The sequence below is a fragment of the Chroicocephalus ridibundus genome, chromosome 3 (genome assembly GCF_963924245.1).
Source record: "Chroicocephalus ridibundus chromosome 3, bChrRid1.1, whole genome shotgun sequence".
In the NCBI taxonomy this organism is placed as follows: Eukaryota; Metazoa; Chordata; class Aves; order Charadriiformes; family Laridae; genus Chroicocephalus; species Chroicocephalus ridibundus.
In genome coordinates, this window is record NC_086286.1 from 60,197,855 (window position 1) to 60,220,891 (window position 23,037).

The following is a 23,037-nucleotide window of genomic DNA, read 5'->3' on the forward strand; positions in this document are numbered from 1 at the left end:
ATCACACATGCTGGAGAAATAACTTACTATACCCAGAGATCCCTTCAAAACACCATATCTATGATTCTGCGATTGCATAGTACAGCACACAGCGCCTCAGTGAAGTTGATATAGAAGAAAGGAAAAAAATGCTCTATATTAGTGGCTTTGCTTTATGTCCATTCTGCACCCACATTTCTCTGTGAGTAGAAGTGAGATGAAGCAAGCTGCTGAACACACTGCTTTCAGCTGTTCCCAGACCATGTAAGCCCCTGGAGAAGAACTATTGCCCTCAGGGAGCACATCAGCTGACATCAGGAACTAGCACAATGACACAAGACAAGAGAATCCCACAGAGAAAAAAAAGATGATGCGAAACTGCATCAATCCCCAGGTTCCATTTGTTTCATAGACACCACCTGGCCAGAAAGTGAACGAGCATCCAGACATAGTAAGCCATGTGCTGGTGTCAAGAAAGGATGGGGAGGTAACAAGAGAGAAACCACAGTAGGTTCAGTTCCCAAAGACAGATTTGCACATAGTAGGCAGCCGCATTAGGTCAGCCTGAGCAGTGGAGCATGGCCTGAACCATGATGCCACTTTGGGCAGTTTCTTCAGCCTTCAGTCTTTCAATGATTTTATTGCTTTAGAAGAGATGAAGCCCCACTATGTGAGTTTACATCTTCCCTGATGCACTATCTACCGCCTGGATAGGAAGCAGTGATAAATGCTGTTTATGATCCAAGGGATGCTGCACAGACACCGCGCAGCTCCCCAGCAAGACATAGCTGGCCTTTGGGATGTAGAGCCGCCCCCTCCAAAATCCCACAGTAAAATGACTCATCAGGTTAAGGGCAGGACATAGTGTTTTCTTTGGATGAGGATCTTTGCAACCACGTCATACTCCTCCTCTCTCTGCTAAGGTTTACAGTAAGGATCAGCACAATAACTATACACAAACCTGTATTCAGTTTTTAATGTAGCATCAAAATAATTCCACTGCACCAAATTCACCTTTGGCATTAGTTGAAGAAACAGAAGATAGTTTTTCTTTGCTGAACAATTCAGTGAAAGTTTTGGATTGATTTGTAATATCAGGCTAAGTTCCTGTGTGCTACATTCATGAGGAATATAAAAGCAGTATGGCTATAGGAGAAAGACAGACATTTGTTGTGTATTAGTCCAATTAATTACTTCTAATCCAACAGCCTTTTCTGGACTACACATAAATTTACACATAAGTGCAAATTCACAGGTTAATATGCTGATATTGGTTGCAAGATAACACCCTGAGCTTGAAGAAAAATGTGTTAAAGCCTGTAAAATTATGGAACACTCACAGTATTTTTTGCTTCATAACACTTTTTAGATAACATTTTATTTCACTGTTCTTTTCATCATAAATTCAGAGGAAAAAAAAGTGATGCTTCTCTTCAGACTCTCATTGGTTTCTCTGCAAAAAGCCCAGCAACAGGCATCAAAGGCGTTAACAGAAACTATGCATTTAAAAGGAAGAATCATTTCTAGAAAGGAATAGGACCGGAAAGAAAAGCATTATGCACCAAAGAGAAGGTTGCTGCTGTGTTGGGGAAGAAGCAGCAGTAGGTCCACTGAGCTGACACCAGACAGGCGGTAATACAGCAGCTACAAAGCAGAGGCAGCAATGTTAAAGGGAAAGGGGTGGGGGAGTGGGAAGGGGAAACCTTAATAAAACAGCCTGTGGAGATAACCACCTACGTGACATCCAAAACATGCCCTGGATTTTACTCCAGTATAGGTAATCCTGGTTCCACTGAATTTTCCTCCATGGTAAATTTACTTATACTATTCTGTCTGTTTTCTTTTTCTCACTCACTTCTAAATTGTATTTTATTGTTGATGTATGTTTGTTCAGGGCCTGTAAGAGATTTACTGAAGTTTTGCCTTGGTTACCTAAAATCTACTGCTACTAGTGACCTGTATTATTACTTTTAAACCAAAACACCCTGAGGATTTCTTCAAATGGTGTTTTGCTCATCCCTTACAGGCAAATTCACCAGGCCAGAGATTTGAAGGCAAAACCCAAATGCTATAACCTTCTATTCTGACTTTCTACAAAACGATTCTGCTAATCTTTTACCAAGTCCAACTGACCCCACAGCGTGGTGTAATATGTTGGGTGTTTTTAAAGAAAAGTGGGGAAGAAGGGTATTCTTGATTCAATGACTTTAAAGGACAGAAATCTCATTATATCCTTATGATACTTCTGTCCAAAACATGTATCTGCTACATATATTTTACACAGGGGAGCTACCTGAATTAGCCGTTGCTTCACTTCCTACCTATTGCAATGCCTTTTCTGAGAGTTTAAGGACTCCATGCTATTAGAAGCCACATCCTTGCCCATTGGCTTTGTATGAGGTACTTCTTACAGGGGTAACTTTGTTCTAGTGAATTTATTCTTCCAACTTTCCCTTGAGTAGATTCAAGGCAGAGAGGCAGGCTCCCCCAGGGCAGTTCAGAGCATTTATCACTGGGAGCTGCATATGAGCTGGCCTGAGGTTCAGCCTCATTAGGAAAAAGCAGACCTTGCAAAAGCTTTCTACTTCTCTGAATACATTAAATGAAACCCTTTGCACTTCTTAGTTTTATTCCTACAAGGCGTGGTTTCCAAATTTCCATTCATTGTGTAACACTTACTGCCAACTAGCCTGCTAATACCAGTGTCTGTGTTGGTGTGGAAATGAGAACAGTATCCAAAGTTTCAGACAAATGCATGAAATTTCAGAAATGCATTCATATACTAGCCACTGTCCTTCCTGCATATTTAGAGGGGGCACGTTCATCCAGGGGTTATATTCTCCGAGGGCTTTATTCACTTTTTCAGCATAATATCAGGAGCTCCTACTCATTTAATTGTTTGCTTTTATCTAAAAATGTGTCACAATTATTTTATTTCAGAAGATTTTTTGTTCACAGATCCATGATTTTGTATCTGCCTGTATTAAGACATACAAGGTTCAAATGAGTCTCCTTTATCAAGCTCAATCATCAAAAGCCAAAATAATAATGAGTGAACAGGAGTTTGAACATGAAACTGAAGCAAACTCTTCAATTTCCTAAAAACCAACTTCAGAAAATTAAATAGTGATAAAATAAATAAATGTTTTTTTAAAACACTCTGTTAGCTGTCACATTCAAATTTAAAACTTCTAGCTGGTGAAGGGTCTAGAACACAAGTCTTGTGAGGAGCGGCTGAGGGAACTGGGGTTGCTCAGCCTGGAGAAAAGGAGGCTTGGGCAAAACCCTATTGCTCTCTACACCTACCTGAAAGGAGGGTGTAGAGAGGTGGGGGTCTGTCTTTTCTCACGAGAAACAGGCGATAGGACAAGAGGAAACAGCCTCAAGTTGCGCCAGGGAAGATTTAGATTGGATATTAGGAAAAATTTCTTCACCAAAAGGGTTATCAAGCATTGGAACAGGCTGCCCAGGGAAGTGGTGGAGTCACCATCCCTGGAAGTATTTAAAAGACATGTAGATGTGGCACTTAGGGACATGGTTTAGTGGTGGACTTGTCAGTGTTTGGTTAACGGTTGGACTTATTGATCTTAAAGGTCTTTCCCAAACTAAATTATTCTGTGATTCTACTGCAGCAGAACCAATAGACAGAAGCATAGGTGGTGCAACTGTGAATGTGTAATTCTGCTGCTACTTTTCCTGTTTGCATACAATTGAGTTTCTCTGTAACTCTTGTGCATGGTTTTCTTAGGAGAGAAGAAAAGCTTTCTTAAAATTATCCCGTATTCATATTCCAAATGACAGAGATAATGACAGCAATATAAAAATGCAACATAAATGCTTTATCAAATACTTTAAAAAATTAGTCTTGTGTTACTCTGTAAATGAACTGCATTAGGCCAGAGACCATCAGCACAGGAGGAGATTATAGATATTAGCAACAGCAAACCAATAGGAGGCCTCCTGGTCACAGTTCATCTAGTGATGATATTCATCTTCTCCATTGCCAGGAGTTAATGTCAGTGCATGAATTCTGATCCATCATATGCTGATGCTTAGATTTGGTCTAATCCTCTCTGGAAAAAAAAAATCTCTTAAACATTGCATAATAACTTTTGTGTTAGTCAGTGTTATGCTGCCACCGTTCTCTACTTTTATCTAATTGCATTATGATACATGGAAGCAATCTTGGTTTGTAGATCTTTCAGAACAACAGGGTTTGACTGTTCCAGTCATCAGACCTCCCAATACCAGGTTGTATTTATCCCTCTGACTCAACATGCAGGGAACTGGGAAGAATGCTTTCTTTTGCTGCTGCTTACTAAGAACACTACAAGAGAAAAATAAAATAGATATTTACAGAAAGAGGCAGTGACATTAAACAGATGTGCAGAAACACCCAAGGGATGCATCATTTACATGTGAATGGTGCATGCCTTTAGCCCTCCTGTTCCCTTGTCTTTTGTCTTCTGATTCTCTGGAACATCAGACACAAGGAAATATTCCAATGAAGAAATGCAAAAAAGTAATTAAATTTGAACAGTCTGTATCATCTCTGCACTATTAACTAAAATAAGCAAACATTCAGCAATAGAGGTTGACTATGTACATTCACAGACTCATTAAGCAATGGGAGAGAATATGGATTATCCTGAACCATAAAGTGCACCTTATTCACAAATATATTTTTCTTCCAAAAGTGAAAAAGAAAACACTAGTTGTTAGAAATCTCGGGGGGAGGGAAAGCAGAAGAAAGGAGAAGAAAATTCTGTGCCTGGTAAAAATTCAGCCAAAATGTATGGAAGTAGAGGTAGTTTTGCCTTCATTCTGTTTGCCAAAATGTCATACATGGAAGCACTAATCAGGAGAAACTTTTTATAAGTCCAAGAGAAACAGCAGACAGTCAAATTAGAAACTGGATCCCAGTGGAAAGTAAAGTGTTCATCTTGTTGCCTTGTTTGGAGATTTCAGTGTTTGCAATCCCTATATGATGTATTTTCCAATCAGTTATCAGTCCTGTCGCAAAAGTAGTCAATTTTATCCTTGATGATGCAGATAAAAGTTTGGTACAGAGCAAAAATAGAAAGGAGGTCTTTCAGTTTGTTTGTAGAAAAAGGCTTTCAAAAGAACTCAGCATGATCTCAAAAAAAACATAGTTCTGAGAAAATCAGATAGCTCCAATGTAAGTCACTGCAAAAATTACTGAATGGTCTATGGAAAATCATAGCTAATCTTTTTTCATGTTAATTTACCAAAACATTGACCCTATAGTGATACCGTTTTTGGTCAAATCAGAAAGTGAGTAATAAGTAAGCAAGGAGGACAGGGACACGCCTAAGGGGCAGTGGCTGCAGGCAACCCACGCAGGGGCAGGAACCGTCCTGAGGCTACTGAAGTAGTATTTCGATCACTGCATCTGACACATTTTAGTTGATTTCCAGAGCTTTCTCCCAGTACCTGGATCCTGATGAAAAGGTTGTGTTAATTGGCAAGAATTAGTCAAGACTGCTTTGCCCATTACACAGCCTGCCATCAGCGCCCTATATTTTCCTGTTAATTTGGATAGGTGAAAGGGCCTGGTGTGGATTTTTAACATAACTTCCTATTACTCAAAACGAGAGTCAGATGCCTGTAGCACAGATAAGCCTCCCCATGCTGCCTTGACTTCAGTAAAAGCCAAAAAGACAGGGAGTTCGTTCAGCTGTTGAGCCCCACTCTGCAGGTTGCCAGCTGAGCCCACCCCTCCCTTCCTTAGGTGAGTGAATTCACACAAGCCAGCTCAAAGCCAGCTCAGCTGCATATTTCTTTTGCAAAAGCATCTGCAATTGCACACAGCCATATTCTGGCCTCAGAAGAGACCAAGTCACACAAGGAGAACTGGGCTCATGAGGTCTAACTCTGCAGTGGACAATGTCAGGTCCAGGATGCAGCACCTCTTGTCAGAGGTGACACTTCGGCAGGAAATCCCTCCAACTTTCCTCTTCCCCTACACAGAGCATCCTGAAAGTATATCGCCAGCAGCGACCCACATGTGAATCGTCAGTACTCAAGGTCTGAAAGATTCACCATGTTACCATTGATTGCCGCAGCCTGTATTGGCAACGCCATGGCATCCTCTATTTAATCAGTGGAGTAGCACTGCTGGATTCACAGCCCTCTGCAGTAGACACTTCTCATCACCAAGTTACAAACAGGGGACTGAGTGACTGGGTAGGAGTGATTTAATCAAAATCACACATATTACCTGTGTCTGGAAGTTGAACTTTGATCCTTCAAATCTACATCCAACTTTGTACGCCTTAAATTACTTTTTCCACACATACGCACCCTCTGCACAACAAAATTACAGACAGGAAATTTATTATTATTCAGAGTAGATCAGACTCTTTCTTCTGGGGTGAAATCAACACATTATGTTACACGGCTACTTCTAACTTGCCTGACCACCTACTGCCGTGTGATACATCACTTCTTTTCATGCAGTGTTGCTTTTACTGCCCAAAGAAAGACCCAGCATCACTTTGGGAGCAGGGAAGGATGGCCCAACTCAGAACGTGTCTGTGGAACATAAATAGCAAAAGGGCTGCAGTGTTGTCTCCTTTTGTCACTCTAAAATATCCAAATATATCAATTTTTTTTCTTATTTTCCACAGCAAATTTTCCTACAGGAGAGATCCTAACAGGAAGGTGGGAAGTCCAAGAGTAGCCCTTTCGTGGCAGCCCCACCTATGAACTACATCCCAGTGGTTCCATAGGCTCCAGACTCCCTGAGTGTCTGTGGGGCTTCTCTGCCTCTCTGCCTGCACCAGACCCAACCTAGTCCCACCTTCTAGCTCAGTGCTAGAGATCTCAGAGAAGATCCACCAGAAACTCTAAAATTCATTCTGAGAACGTGAATGTATCAAATATAGCAGGTTTCAGTATAGCAACCTCTAGAGGGGAAGCTTTGTCCTCAGAAAGCACTCAAAGTCCATTTATTTAGCAGGAAGCAGTTGAGGTCACCTTAAGACACACAAGCCAGACACCACTCTCCAAGGCTGTGCAAGTTTGGTTTCACTTGAGCTGTTATCTGCGTTCTTTTTGCCAGTGCCCATGTACATTAAAAAGAACAATTATGCAACCTGTTTTCTTACACATCCAGACTGTGACTTCCTCTGTCAGAGCTGGTCCAGGATTTCTGCCCTCTGCCTCCATCTTTGCTGAGGCACAAAGCTGCCCTCTAGAATTGCGATAGAAGTTCAGGGGAATATTTATGGTCTTCGAAGCAGTATTCAGTTTCTCTCTGCTTAGGGAAAGCACTCATGTAATCAAGGACTGATGAGCCTGCAGTAGTGCTGGGTCTAGAGACACCAAATTACATTTAAGGCCATTACAGACAAAAGCCACAATTAGGGCACAGGTAGAACAGGTCTAGGATGGGCAGGGACTCAGAAGCCAATCTCAGCACATGGACTAACCCTAGCCCGAATGTTAGTTGTCACCCTAACCTGAGAATGCCACCCAACCCCAAAATTAAAAGAAAGACAACAGCCTTTGTTAACCCTCAAACATCCTCTGAGATTTTTCTGCTACCTGGAAAACAATCTGTACCTTCAGCTCCCACTATACCAAACTGAATGCAACCCTAAAGACAAGTTTCTGTCTACCCCGGGCTCTCCTGTCTTAAATGGATCCCATTTGTTCATGAAGGACCTAGTAATAGAGATCCTAAACAATTTCTGTCCTGAACCCTGACACAATCCAAGCATAAATTCAATCATGAGCCCCGCTTTGGTACACACCAGGGCCACAGCTAGGAGCAAAGCAAGGTTAAGTGCATGATGCAGTGCTAGCTCACCTCTGCGACCTCTCCTACACCCAATGTTAACCCTCTCTTCCTCTGAAACAAAAGCTAGTCTTAACTTTAGACTAATCTCTATCAGCAAGAACCACTGCACCGACTCTGAAATATGAACAAGAAACCCTGCCCAGCCTTAGACACAACTGCAGTCCAAGAGGTTTCACACGACGAGGCCAATAAACCAGGCACTTCATCCACTGCACCCTACTGCAGGCACGCTCCCAGGCAGAAATTAAAATGCAGAACTAGATTGGCTAATCCAAGCTGGGCCCGGATCCACAAATCAGCATCATGCCAGAGAACAGCTAGCATGGGTGCTAACATCTGGAGGAAAGGCCTGGACACATCGTCTCTCATTCCCCTGGCCCAGCACCCGGATCTGATGGGGGTATGGCCTGACCGGCTTGCCCTGCCGTCACTCAGGGCAGCCATGCTCCAAAACCAGCCCGTACCTTCTGCACCTGGCCTTTGGTCACAGGGGTTATTTCACACTCAGGTGTTTGTATGAATAGAAACTTTGCCTTCAGCATTCCACTGATTCTTCCTGGGACTAGTTTCCTTCCTTTGTTTAATGAATGAGGTTCCTGCCTCCCCTTTCCAAGGCACACACATCATTTGTGTCACTGTCTCCAAAGTGCTGAGCTTTGTTTGCTGCCTCAGTCCTAAGGATTCTCACCTGCTTCTTCCAACCAATATCAGCACCTTAATTCATCCTCTTTTGTTTGTTAGAAAACCCCATTCAGAAACAGCACATAAGACGCAGCCACCCGAATTGCCTCAACTTGTCATCGGCAAGGTGAGCAGAATAAATTGTTTCACAGAAAATGAGTGATGCTCATGATGAAATATCACATCAAGCTGGAAAGGTGATGTGTATGTTTTACAGCAGTATGAAATCTTATTTGGGTCGCATCCTGGCATTTGTAGGGCGAAATTTTCAAATTACACAGGAAAGGATAGCACCACCAGGGTCATCTTCTTACATCACAGCATCTGTTGTAATTTATGAACTTAAGTGCTAGCCGAGGTGAGATTAATTTACTGTCTGTAATAAAAATTAGATTTAAGAAAACGCACCTTAGAAACGTACCTCCTTCTTCAGCAACAGGTCCGCAAGAGCACAGGTAGGCCTGTGGATTACCAGGACATGGCTGCCATTGCAAGGGCTAAGGACATTGAAGATGTTTCTGAATTTTCATCTGTCCTTCTGTGCCACACCATGACCATGGCTTTTGGTTTTACCAGGCTTGCACAGATGTTTCATGAAGGACAGAAGCACGCCATGGTCCTTAACACCGGCATGAGAGCATTTTCCACAAAACAACCTCGGACTTCTCAACCCTTGTCTTTTAGGTCTTACATGGTCTACAACATAGTTTTAACAAGTTACTGAGTGAAATTCATGGATGTTGAATAACCAGATATTAAAACCATCCCGAGACATCAGTTGTATGGCAGGTTGTGGGTTTCCACTGATCTCATGCCCTCATTTTTACACAGCCAATAGTTACCCCTTTTTGACCCCAGATTTACCATCTCTCCTTTCCTAGCACCTGCCTTGGCCTCTCAGGCTTGCTTTTCCTCACAGAGCATCTTTTTCCTCAAACTGTACCTGGTTTCAATTCACTGCTTCTGTTTCAGGTCTGGAGAGGGCCCGCGTGCCAGACAGCATCTCCATTTTCCCACCTGCAGCAAATGCTGTCGCCTCCCCAGAAAACTTGCTCAGGTGTAGACTGAGACCATCACTCCTACAGCAGTAACGGCTATTTATCCTTTTTACATGGAAACCTGTAATTTTCTCCCTGGCTTGCTGTCTCGCCAGCAGCCAGCAGGCTGTGCTAAGGGATCATTTTTCTCCATCAGACAAACTTGCTGAGACCCTTTTGCAAGAAGCTGTGTCTTCCCAGCGGCAGTACAAGGAGAACTTGTGTGTCTGGCTGAGGCTGACACCGCTCTGCCCAGGAGTGGAAAGAGGGAGGATACACATTTCCCCTTCAAAATAACAGAGCAGTTTGTCACTATGCACAGTATCCCATGTACTACCAAGGCTTCTGTCAGCCAATTTTAAACATCTCCTGTTTTAAACATTTCCCCCTGACAGTAGGTACTTTCTTCCAGCAACAAGAAACAGCCCATGATAATGTCAGAAGAATGATGGCTGAGCATTTCCAAAATGTGGCGTGATGAAATAGGGTCAGATGCCAGGAATGACGCTTTTGCCCTCTGTGTTGCCAGGGAACATACTGACCTCCAAGCTCACAGGGACTGTCTGGAAGCCCAGCGAAGACTAGCATTTTTTTTTTAAGTAGACAAAAGACAAATGTCCAAATCATGATGAGCAACTCATTTCTATTCTTATAAAACTTTGGAACTGGTTATATTTTGTGTTCCCACAGGAGGGTGTAAATCAAAATCCAGAGGAAAATAAGAGGTGGCCCAAGCCAGCGAGGTGCAGTTTCATCGCTAGCATAAACGTATGGTGCTCCAGCCCCAACCACTGCCTCTCTCGTGCCTGCACCAGCATCCCCACAGCAAGCATGCCAGGAAGGATTCTAAGGAAACATGGCATTTTTTTTTGTAGTGTTTGGCTTTCAGGCCCAGAAACAAAATGTTTGGCAATCCATGAGGCACGGAAAGCAAGAGCATAGGCTGAGATCACAGTAAACTCTGCAGAATAACTGTTCCCGCAGGTTGTCTTCACAACCATGTCTTGCAGGGGTAAAAAAGGGAAATCATCACTTGGTGAAAGTGAAGCTATAGCTGTGCGGGAAGGTGAGTCAAGCTAATGCTCTGCTCCTAAAAGGAAGAGGTCCCCGTCTTCCCTCCCACTTACGCTGCTCTTCTTCCTTCTGCTTCTGCCTACACAATCCAGCTGCCTCCCTCGTGAGGGCTGCGGCAGGCACTGAGCCTCTTCATAAGCCAATTTTATTCACCATCGCAGTAGACAACTATCCAACTTGCTGGGTCTGTTCCTTGCTGCCTGACACAGTCGAGCTGACAGAGCTGCCAAATGATGAGCAGATTAGCCTGAGGAGAGCAGTGGGAGCATGTAGGAGATTGGAAGAACAGAGGAGGACAGGGACATTCTCCTTTTAGGGCAGCTGACCTCTTTGACAAGATAATCTCTCAGGAAACACACCTTCACTGTGCTGATATCTGGCTGGCCTGTCCAGCTAAACTGAAACTCTTTTGACAAAGACCCCAAACCTCTTTGAATTGAAACAGGCTGCTCTCTGGGCTATAAAAAAAAAAAAAAATCCAACAACGTCCCATGCCTGTCAGAAGAGGCCATCCTTCCCTAAGGGTAGCTACAACAACAAATTAAAGAGAATTAACTAATTTAACAGCAGAGTTTAAAAAATTACATTGCCAACTAGTGGAAGGCATTCCTCAGTCAAACCATTCATTGACTTTTACTCGTTCCAGACTATTCAACTTAATAGTAATATTAGTCCCAAGGGGAATTTGCTTGTTTAAAGAGCCAGAAAATCCTTATTATATAGCAGTAAACTGAAAAATCCGCAGTGAAAAGTAAAAAAAAGGCTGAGCAAAATGTTCTCTCATTTCAGTGTTTAATTGACAAGTGCAAACATAAGGCTCTCATTCTGCAAGATGTGTGTATCATTCCATTAAAATCAAGTCACATGTGTGGGCAACAAGCAGTAAAAAGGCAGCGCTGAGTGCAAACATTGTGCTTTGAGTTTGAAACCAGTGGAAAAAAAAAATAGATTTAGCAGATAAAATACCAAATTGACATTCCATATACCTTCATGGTGCTGCAGGCCGTGCCCCTGCCTGACAGATATCCTTGCAAATACGGCTCCATGCATGGCTTTCCCTGTCTACACAGAGGGTAATGGAATAGACACCCCCATTCCTCCTTTTGTCCAATCCTCAGCATTTGAATGCTTTGCACAAGAACACTGCTATTATTATACATGTATGGCATTTCGTCAGGTGAGTTATTTTGCTAGATTTGCTAGATTAGCGCTAGTTTCTCTTCACATGAGAGTGGGGTTTTCATATCCTCTTTATTTTTAGGTGGGAGGAAGTAAAACTGTTATAAGCAACTTCAGGAATCAGAATAATTTGGGCAGGTCGTAAGGCATCTAGGACACAAGGAGCATTAGAGTTCACGTTTCCTAAGGTATGATGTGATGTAAACTATTTGCCCTATAGAAATGCCATACAGCAACATCCTCAAAATAGCCCTCACGCGTGCTGGATGGGGTACATAAACCTCAGACACTGTGGTAGCTATAATGGTTTCCCAAAGAAATGGATTTTCTGCGTTAAAGGCTGAGTCATCTAAAGTCAATCATTTCAAGGTAATACCTCAAGGCTGATGAACTGTCAATGGGTTACACGCATATTTCATTTTTAACTTTCTGCCAGCTTATAAGCCTCTCCCTTCGGATTTTTACCAGGAAGAAATAAATTAGAAAAATATTCATTTTTCCAAAGCAGACAGGTCTTGGAACTTCTCCCATAGCAAATTCAAGGAATGTAGTACTCTCCTCAACACCTGACAATCTTTTTTTCAGTGTTGAAATGCATAGCTTTTGGCAAGCTTAACTCCCATTACCCTTATGCACAGAGGAAAGACTTTCAGCCGCATTTTAGCTCGGAGCTTTTCTGTTCTGTTTTTCATTTTCTTTTTTCACCTCAGTTTTTGTTTTAGTGAATAATGAAGCTGGTTCTTAAAAATGCAAGAACGTGGCAGCTTGGAGCAGACCAAAATGAGATAAATCTTAAAGCCGTCAAGGAAATGCTGACTGACATCTTAAAGCGTCTGCTGCTTCAAAATGCCCCACACACAACAGGAAATACCACTTTGGCTCTACTACTACGAGAAAACCACTTTGGCTTCCTGTGAACAGAAAGACATGCCTCTCACAAATGAGGTAAGCCCAGGCTCTCATTGCAATTGGTCATTTCTGTGCCACCAAAAAAGCAAAACAAAAATTAAAAAAAGCCCAAACCCCAAATTTCAACCACAGTGCATGGAGTTCCTCACATAGCAGTATGCTTACATGGACTCTCTTGCTACTTTAAGAGCTAAAAAATAGAAGTTTTTTTATTATATCTGTAATAGACATGTAAACTTACAGGCTCACACAATAGTCACAGCATGCCCATAATTTTTCCTAGTTAGAAATCACTTTAAGTTCTGCAATTCTACATAGCTTTAAATCAAATGCCACCCCTTTTTTTTTCCCTCCCTCCCTGGCTGTCCCAAAACAGCTTTTTGTCTCAATATGAAGGTTTTCTCCAGTAAGAAAATTATCCAGGGAAAAAAAAAAAGGTTGTAGCACATCATTTATTCCTATTTATTTCTGCTTCAGGTAAAACCCAGTATTGAGTAAATGATCAGGACTAGATGCAGAACGATTTACTGTCCCCACATGAAACCTTTCCCGTCTTAGGAAAGGAAGTGCGATCCCAGCTCATTCTTGTAGCTCGTGAGATCTATGCCACCAAAACAGAGAGATTCAGTTTTCAGAAAAGCCACCAGAGACAGGCTGCAGAAACAGCTGAAATTAGATACTGTCATTAGTCACTCTGAAATCCATATAGCTGGACCAACAGTCGCGCCAATACTAAAAGGCTTTACTGACACAGGAATAAGCGTGCATGTGCACACATCCATACCCACACATTTTCTCCAAAAAAAAATACAGAAAACAAGTCCCATGAGGCAGATTGTTAAAGACTTAGACATTCACTAGGGATGCACACTTTCCCTACACTATGAATCAGTAGCGCAGGCCTTCCATGTTCAGACCAACAGATACCGTTTCCCCTAAGCATCACCGAGCAGAGCACAGAGTTGTCCAAGTTCCTCCTGCCGCGGTGTCTCACCGCTGCATCCACTAGTTGTAGCTGTCGGCTTGTGCACGCTTCTTTCTCCGACTGTGGCTTTCACATGGCTGCGCAGCCCCTTGTGATGAATCCAGCACCAGGTCAAAACTGCCACGTTAATTAGCAGTGCTGGATAATCAGTCCTGGTTTACTACAATTTCCACTTCACATTTTCCAAACTTTCCATTTGTTTCAGGCCTAAATAGTAGCCGAAGAGAATGGAGATAGACTCCCAGCACCGCGCTTGCATAAAACTCATACATTTGTTTTCTTGAACACACAGAAATTTGTTAAAACAACTGCATTGAAGTTCAACAGTTTTCTGTTATTTTCAAAGAGGGTGATACAGCCCATCCTCAGCAGGTTTTCAAAAAATCAATGATTCAACAATAACTATCTACTCACCAGGTGAAAGAGAGTAATTTAAAAGCTGTTTTAGGCTAGGCATTCTTATCAAAACCAATAGTAGAGTTTGGGCAGTGGGAGGACATTTGTCTGTCTCTGTATTTGGGAAACCTGTTTTGTATATGCTTATACAAGCACAGCGTGAAAAGAGCCAACACAGAGTGTGCAGGCCACATAGTGCTTTCCTTTGTATAGTGCAAATCTACTTCAGCAAACGGCATCGATTAGGACTTTGCTCAGAACTGCAAGGCACTGACTAGTCTGGCCCAGTTCGACAGGCCTCTTAAGCACGTGTTTGTTTTTAAGATCTAAGTGAATCTGCTTTTGAAGAAAAATGGTTTTTACATGCTTTGTTTCATGAGAAACTGAATGGCCTGCACCTGCAAGAGAAAGTTCAATTTGCTCTCCATTATTTATCAATTATTTAGCACCAAGTAGTTAAAATTGAGATGGATTAAGCGGCGTGTGCACAGCAGTTAATCGACATCATGTCAAATGCAAGGGTTATCCCGCTCCCACCCACGTATCTGCTTTGAAGAATTTAATTCAGGAGCAGGACACTCGCAAATGTCCACAATCCAGAGGGTCTTCGGGGAATGGTGAAAGATAAAAAAATCTTAAAATGGGCTTAATTTTTAGGAAGTGATTACTCTAAAGCAAATTGCAACGGGTACTGAGTTTGCTTAATTTCTATCAACTTCTAGTTAGAATTACTAAAGTGATGAAATTACCACTCATGTGACAATTTCCTGAAAACAATAGCTTTTTAACCAACCTGAGGTTTATGCCTGCTTCCCCACTTAGTCATTGTCACCCACTTCCAGGTTGCAGCTAACATTTTCTCCCCACTGGAAGACTAGCACCAGTTATTAAGAACTGACCCAATATCAGCCCTCACCCTCATACTTCTAAACCCATTTATACCTGAGGCAGTGATGCTATCCCCAAGCTTAGCCCTGCTTCTGCATTCAACCAGCCCCCATTTTGCCTGGCCCTCTACCATTAAAGCCATATCAAAGGAGCCTACATTCTTTCTTCCGTTTCCCCCTTTTTATAGCTTACTGTCTGCTCCTCAGTTCTCACACTCAACGCAGCCTTAACTGCCAATTTTGGATGCATTGGGAGATAATTCCATGTCTCTATTTTGAAAGGAAAGCTGCTGAGTGTTAAAAATACAATAACAACAGTCATACGTCGCTACACAGGTGGAAAAGACTTCACGTGTTCCCACTAACACTATTAATTTTTGTTTTCTCAATCAAGCTATGATAAAACATACAGTGTATAAAGACAGGTGAATATGGCTGCATCTGTATAGTGTATTTTGCTTTAAAAGATAAACTATGTTGAAAACTAATGACAAGGCATATCTTTTTGAAATAACCAACAGAAGTGAAGACTGCCACCATTCTTGTAGCAGCATTCATTTGAGATCAGTAAGCTAATTCTTGTTTTTCAAAATTTAGCACTCTGCAAAGTTCCTCATACTTGTACACATGCATAAGATGTGAAGGCAAAAAACCCAAGTTGTACTGAGGACAATGAAGCCACAAAGTTGTAATCCTGCAGCAAAACCTCTTAACATACGCATTTTTGTTTGCCCACAGGGAAATTCCGCATTTTATAGAAAACTTCTTTTCCTGCCCTAAATAGTACAGATTTTCTTCATCTAAAACTCAAAGCTAGAAAGCCAGAAGAAAAACTTACAGCAGACACCCCAGGGTGGTCTCAGTTGTAGAGCCATTACTGTGATTCATAATGGAACAAAAAAAACCAAAGAGGCATTTCAAGTCAAGCTGTAAGCATTCTCATCTGGGTGGGTCTGGTCCATGTGTTCATTAGGAAATTCAGCATATATAAATATATAAATAAAACATATATACAGTACATAGTCACATTCATATAAGCCATAAAATGACATATATTTACAAAAATATTTGCAGCTATGTTTTACACTTTTAGGTCCACATCAGGAATTTAATTATTTTTTAGCTTCTGCCTTGTGAACTTGATCACCTTCCCGAGTAGGAATCTGGGATGAACTTGTACCTTATACAGTCACAATTGTCAAAAATAAGAAAAAGAAAATAATCTTCCAAGGAATTCTGCCAAGTCCATAAGAAAATTTGAAACTTGTTGAAGCATTAGCTGCCTCACTGAAAAGTAAATTACATGTTAGCAAACATTGAGAGACCTTCTCTTCTTCATGTAGAAAGACAGTACCTTGGCCTAGTCCATAAATAAATTTGAAACTCATAAAACATCAGGCAGAGCCCAAACTGTGTGCCTGACAGCTGTCTGTAGTATAAACTCATGCGTAATTACTAATCTATTTGTCTCTGTTTAAACTGGTAGAGAGGTGAAAGTGGGTGAATGTAGAGATGAAAATGCATACATCAGGTTACCTTACAGAGTAAAAAGGTAGAGAGTAGACTACGTCCTGTTGGCATTGTTGTAGCTTCCTTTAACAGTAAGTTACATGGTCAAAACAACCCCAAGGATCTCACATTCATACGGTTCATATTATACAGTTCTGTGACTTCCAGGAGTTGGAAATATTTAATTTACTTCTCCAAAGATGGAAAAACATTTCTTTGCTGCTTCAAAAAACAGTCGTCTTAGGTATGCAGCCCACGTTCAAGCATGCTTTTTTAATTTGGGAGATTTGCTTTTTCGACATGAAGTAAGTTTTGCAAAAGGAATTAAAGCTTTGGAGAAGGGGTTGTTTTCATTTCAGAGAACGCTTGGAAGAAACAAACCTCAAAATGCAGCAGTTTAAAGTGCCTGTACGTGAAGTCCCGTGGGGAAAAAATTTTGCCATGAACCATGGCCTCAGATAGCACTTTCAGCGATAGGCTGTGGAGTTGTCTCTTGCTCCTCGCTATTCTCTGTGGACACGTCCTGGACCTCTTGCTGCTGATAGATATCTTGGACCAGCATGATGTTTGTGTTCCTCCACTCTCTGTACTTCATTGCCGTCAACTTTGGGTCCTCTAGCAACTGGTTGATTGTGGCCAGGTCATGTTCCTTACACTAGGAAGAGAACAAGTGGTTATTTCCCACAGAAACTGTCGAGTTCATTGTCCGTAACAAAAACAGTCTGGGAACATTAGAGAACCATGTTCCAAGGAGTTGGCCAATTATCCATCCTCCTGGTAACTTGTTCCCATTTTTAGAATGTAGATCATTAAAGTCCATAGCAGAAATTCGTCCCAGTTGAAGGCAAGATTACGACTCCATGTAAATATTTTTTATTTTATAGGATTCTTTGCAAAATTTCATGACAGAGAATTCATGTGAAAATTAGACAGTTACGCTGTTTCACAACACGTTAGTACTTGCATGAAACTAGACACCACAGCACTTACTTCTATAATTCACACCAATTCCAACTTTTTCAAAAAATACTTATTCCCTGACCATATTATAAATCTCTCTTCTCTGGGAGCCAGAGAGAAAATAATTTTGATTAAAATCTCTGCACTGGCAGTAGAGTTTCTAGGTGGCTAGAGCACATGTGGCTGCTAATATATTTACCGCCAGCTACTACTAACAAATCTGGTCTCTACTTTTAGACAAGAGCAGCTCAGACCGTATATTGCAGGCACCTTGCTTCAATCATAAGACGTGAACAGTCACTGATACAGGGATACAGAGATCCTTTAAGTCACGATCATAGAACAGTTGAGGTTGGAAGGCACTTCTGGAGGTCATCTAGTCTAGTCCAAAGCCCCTGCTCAATCAGGGACACCCAGAGCAGGCTGCCTAGGACCACGTCCAGGTGGCTTTTTAATATCTCCAAGGATGGAGACTCCACAGCCTTTCTGGGCAACCTGTGCCAGTGCTCAGTCACCCTCACAGTTAAAAAGTGTTTCCTGATGTTCAGAGGCAATTTCCTGTGTCTCAGTTTGTGCCTATTGCCTCTGCTGCTGTCACTGGGCACCACTGGAAAGAGCCTAGCTTCTTCCTCTTTGCACCTTACATTCAGGTATTTATATACGTTGATGTCCTCACGTTTTCTGACACAACAAACCACTTTGCTTTTCCAGCCCTTATTGCCTACCACGCAGTGGATCACAGGATAGAGAAGCCCCAGTTATCAGCTACAATTTCTTAATGGAGGCACCATGCTGCACTAACAAACCTGTACTGCTTTTTCCTGGTTCCATTCCCCACGGTCTGTGTGTGAAAGCAATGGAATAGTTCTCACCATCTTCTCCTGCTGCCACGACTTTCATCAAGCCTGAGAACACTCTGTGCTAGTGGCTGCCTTGAAAATATTCCCAGACATTTGTGATGCTTCCCAATAGTAGCAACTGGCTGCTTACACATCCATATCCCAATACTGGTCTAATGAACTATCAACTACTCTGATCTCTGTGATGCCCAAGCTGCTCTTGAAACAGAAAAGCTTGTTCAACTGTTGGTTTACACAGGTCCTACCCTCCAGACCAGCACTAGCCCTCCTAAGAGGGCTTCTGGCATCAATGCAGAGATATGAGCGGTTATCCTAAGAGAAGAGGAAACAGGGAGGCAGAAGGGACAGAATAGTATTCCCAGCAGACAAACTTGGTGTCAAAAAGCCACGCTGTGGAATTTTTCTGCAGCACTAAATCTATTTCCCATATTCATTAAGCCTGTGATACATTTGCACACAGCTTCCCTCTCTTCCAAACTATCCAAAGCATGTTTTGTTAATGATATATTGTGACAGCAACATTAATCTGTTCTTAAAGATGTGGAGTCAAAATTGCACTGAATCTTGCATAAATCACTTGTCTCAAACTAATAGGGTTTTAATTAAAGCAGAGTAAATGTGGTCAGATGAAAACCTTTCTTGATTTTTAAATTTCCAATAGATGATTTCCCATTATCTCATGTTATACGTTAAGAAAATTGGCTTTACGAGCACATAATCCCACTGATGCAAAGAATATGGCACTTTCCCACTGCAGGCATTTACCTCTCTGACAGGCTAACTTAAACACTACCATGTATAGAACTCTGTTTGTGTCTGTGAGAAAATGTCTGTGCTATATTTGTCTTGTCAATACTCCAATTTCTTAGTTTGAAGAAAGCAAAAAAAAAGATCAACACGATTTATTCATTATGAACATTTTAAAAATGATTTTTCCACATTAAATACAGTTGTTAGACAAGCCCAAGGTTATAAACACTGCTAATCACAAGTTATACGATACTCCTGTGCTGAATCAATGCAGAGCTGTCCTTGCTTATGTCTGGCAGTAAGGCTTCTAGACTTCCATTCAGGTCCATGCTAATGAAATTGATTGCCCCACAGGATACAACTCTATTTAGATTTATTAGGGAGGCTCCTATCGGGGAATACTTTGCAGTATGTTTCTATATTTAGCTTCCTGTCCCATAAAATAGGCATGCTTTTTAAACTAACTTTCTGTCACATGATGGGCTCACTTATTGCTGATGCAGATGAATGCTGCTATAGTCAGTACCATGTCACTGAAGACTCTTTGATAAGGAGGAGAGACTTCACCAGGTCTCACATGGAGCCTGGAAGCCCAGCAACAGGGAGAACGCCCGTATTCCTGCTTGTCTTTTCAACTGCATCTTCAGGAAGTTTAACACAGGCCGGAACGCCAAAGCCAAGCCTCCCATTGCCACTAATAATCAAATAAATGATTGTGCTAACAGCAGATGTTTTTCATGCATTTCTCCAGCATACAACGCCTGAAGCCAAATACACGCAGTTGAAACAAGATATTCAATTCCTGCTTCTAATGTATACAAAAAGAGACAAGTGAAGCTCCAGGTTTACATTTATTCTTTCTTCTCCTTACAGTTTAAGTATTACGGTTAAGCTTTCTGCTTCCCTCAGTGCCATTCAGAAGCAGGCTTTGAAATCCCGTGACACTTGAAATGATGCTGGCAAGTAAACAGCCCCATAAATCCCTACACTCCAGACAGATTTACTGGCCCTTTCATGGAATGTCCCCTAAACCCCCTCCACCCCTCCAGTTCATGATATGTTTCCAACATAAAAGCAGGATGCTTTTGTTATTAAAAATATTTTAGTTACAGGAGGTCTTTACAATAGCTTTGGCACATCCTGTACATTCTCCAATAATCACATAAGGAAAACTTTTTTTGGCTCAGGGTCATTTTCATGTCCTTTATCATCAATGTACTTTGTCTGCTCTTCCTTTTTTTAAGGCTCCCCTGTTTAGTGCATTCAGCTGAGCTTGCACGTTTTCCAGCTAACTAGGAGAAGCTTGCTTTATTAAATTTTCCAAATGAGCTGGAACTTCTGCAAGAAGAGTCCCTTCTGAGCCTCTGCTTCCAGTTCAGATTTAACAACAAAACACAGATCAGTATTCAGAATGAAGTAGAAAACAATTTCAAAACCTTAACCCAATTCTCTGGGGCTTTAAGTAAATATGTAATTATAGTTTGGCTGAAGCCTTAGGTTTGCTTCTTTTTTCAGCCAAACAGTTTTTTTCTCTAAGGCTTTTTCTTGGCTTGCTCTGCAACCTCACCTTTAATGTGCTGTTCAGCATTCGAATTTTGTGGAGTTTCTCATTAATGGAAGGGTTTTTGCTGCGTTTGATAAATGACTTCCTAAGCTCCTTCTTTGTTGACAGCCGACGGTCACCAATGGGAGACAGGCTTGCTTGTTCTAATGACTTGTAAAGTCGCTCCATCTCATCATCATCACATTTTTCCTGATCTGCAAGGAAAAGAATAAATTGGGTATGAGAAAGTGAATATGGCAGCAGATAGCACAAATGTTAAGTTCAGCCATCAGGAAGGCTCTTAGCCAAGTCAAAAAGTAATGGTATGAGAGTTAAAACCAAAAGCAATTTTTAGGGTAATTTATAGGGTAATAATACACATGAAAAAGACATGCGACCAAACTCAAATATATTTAAGAATTAGGTCAAAATCGAAACACATACAAGCATGTATTCCCACTGATAGAGTGCTGCTTTATTGCTCTGAGTATATCACAGACTTTGAACAACTGTCAATAATGCTACATCTGAATGAAAACAGCTCTGATAGCATCTAGACCCCTTCACCTTTCCCTACATGCTGCACACAGTGAATTACATTTCTACCCGGCAACTCACAGGTCAAATTCTATTTGGTGTACCCATTCAGGTTTTGTTAATTACTGAAACTACAGTTTAAAAAAAAAAAATGAGAAATGAAATTAAATGAAACAGAGGAACACTTCAGGAGTCCCAAAAGAAGGTCCCTAGAAAACCCAGGTGTCCTAGATTAAAGCAGAAAACCTTGGGGCACCTGATGTTTAACTCATGAATTTCACAGATTGCAGCACAGAATTTTCTTGTGGTGCCCCACAACAAAGCCTTGATTATCTCCACCTGAATTATCCTGATGGCTCCCAAGCTGCAGCACCATCCTCCATGACAGAGAAGACGTGAAAGGAAAAGCTAGCAAACAGCTGAGCATGAAATAGCATAAAATAAGATAAAAATTGAAGCAAAGATGTTTTTCAGAATAAAACAACTTAAAAATGAGCAGTCAGAAACTAAAAATGTACCAGGCATATATAGGGGCGTTTTGGCAGAAGGCCATTTTCAGCAACAGACTGCGCAACTCACTTCTCCCTCAGTCCATACTGCAAGCTTTTCTACTTCAGTGTTTGCTAAAGGAAAATCTTAAAAGTTATTGGTGTTTTCAGGGTGCTAATGAGTCCCTCAAGATCCACTGGGGTAACATTTCTTTTTATTTCACTGGGGACAGCAGTGATGGTTCTTGTCAACTGCAGTCCTCCATGTGCCGGTCAAACTGCCTGGGCACTTTCTTCTTTTAATGAAATGTTAGACATTGACTTTTCTAAATCATCTTCAGTTACCAAACGTGTTCTGAACAAAAGGAAGAAGTCCTTTTGCTCACTCATGCCACAGCAAAAAGACTTCTCCAACATGTCAGCACACTTGGGAGGCTGCTCCTTATCTTTCCCATGTTTTAAAAAGTACAGCACCCTCCTACACCCCTGTTCTTTCTAAATATTTAGGTTACAAGAAAGGTTTATGATATGCTACAAATATTTGCCTTTGCTGTGTTGCTGGCCTTTTTTTCACTACTTCGTGATTATAAAAAGCCGGCTGTAACTTGACAAGAACTAAATATAGCTTCCAACATTGGTACAGTGCTTGGGGAAGAAAAGGAGAACTGTTGTATATTTAACAAGCTGCGGGAAACAGAAAAAAAATGCAAGTGTAAGGCATAATACACGGCAGCAGTATTTCCTGAAAACTGTCGGTTCATGCCATGAGGCTCGTAATTATAACTAGCTTCCTGCTTACTTTCTTGGGATGAAGCAGCTGTTTGTTTCATTAGCCAGATCCTGCACAGGACTGGCTCAGCGCTACTGTAGACATCACCCATCAGGACTGTCCACAGTATCACTTTGACAGATAAATTGACCTTTATCAGATATCAAAGAAAGAGTATATAAGAACAAAAAAAAATTCCATTGATCCTGTCCAGCAACTTTAAAAAATAGTCAAGCCATGGGGGGCATAAGATCCCTGCTCCAGATATCTTTTGAGGCTAACACATGAAGCTCCTCAGTGTCCTAAAAGGCTTACAAAACAGCAAGCATGAGAAAATGCCCTCACTGAACACTCTCCTTCCATGCTACGTACTCTGATATATTCTGTGTATTTGATGGTGAAGGTAAGGAGGAAAGAAGTAGTCAGTACACAAAAAAAAGAGGGAGCTGAAGTCAGAAAAGCCCAGCAAAAGGCTCCCAGATGATGCCCTTGACCGGCAACGGCACTCAGCTCTCGCATTCTCTCAAGATTGCAACCTCAAACTCCTCTCCTATTTGTTATTCTTCCACCGCTCCTACCCCCAAGGGATTGATCAGGGTCAGGTAATTTCAGAGGGAAGGGAATGTGCTAGATTCTTCAGATTGGGCAGATCAAGGGAGTGACAGTGAA

General features: G+C 41.5%; 1 protein-coding gene across 13 annotated transcripts in view; it reads right to left on the reverse strand.

The window, feature by feature from the left end:
- Positions 1 to 11,380: 11,380 nt before the first annotated feature.
- Positions 11,381 to 23,037, reverse strand: part of IPCEF1 (interaction protein for cytohesin exchange factors 1) — a 90,334-nt gene continuing 78,677 nt past the window's right edge. For all 13 annotated transcript variants that reach the window (XM_063329357.1, XM_063329359.1, XM_063329358.1 and 10 more), the window contains 2 exons: positions 20,599 to 20,789; positions 11,381 to 17,116 (listed from right to left, as the gene is read on the reverse strand). In XM_063329357.1, the coding sequence (XP_063185427.1) occupies positions 16,916 to 17,116; positions 20,599 to 20,789 (392 nt within the window). In that variant the 3' untranslated portion in view covers positions 11,381 to 16,915. The remainder of the gene's footprint in view (positions 17,117 to 20,598; positions 20,790 to 23,037) is intronic.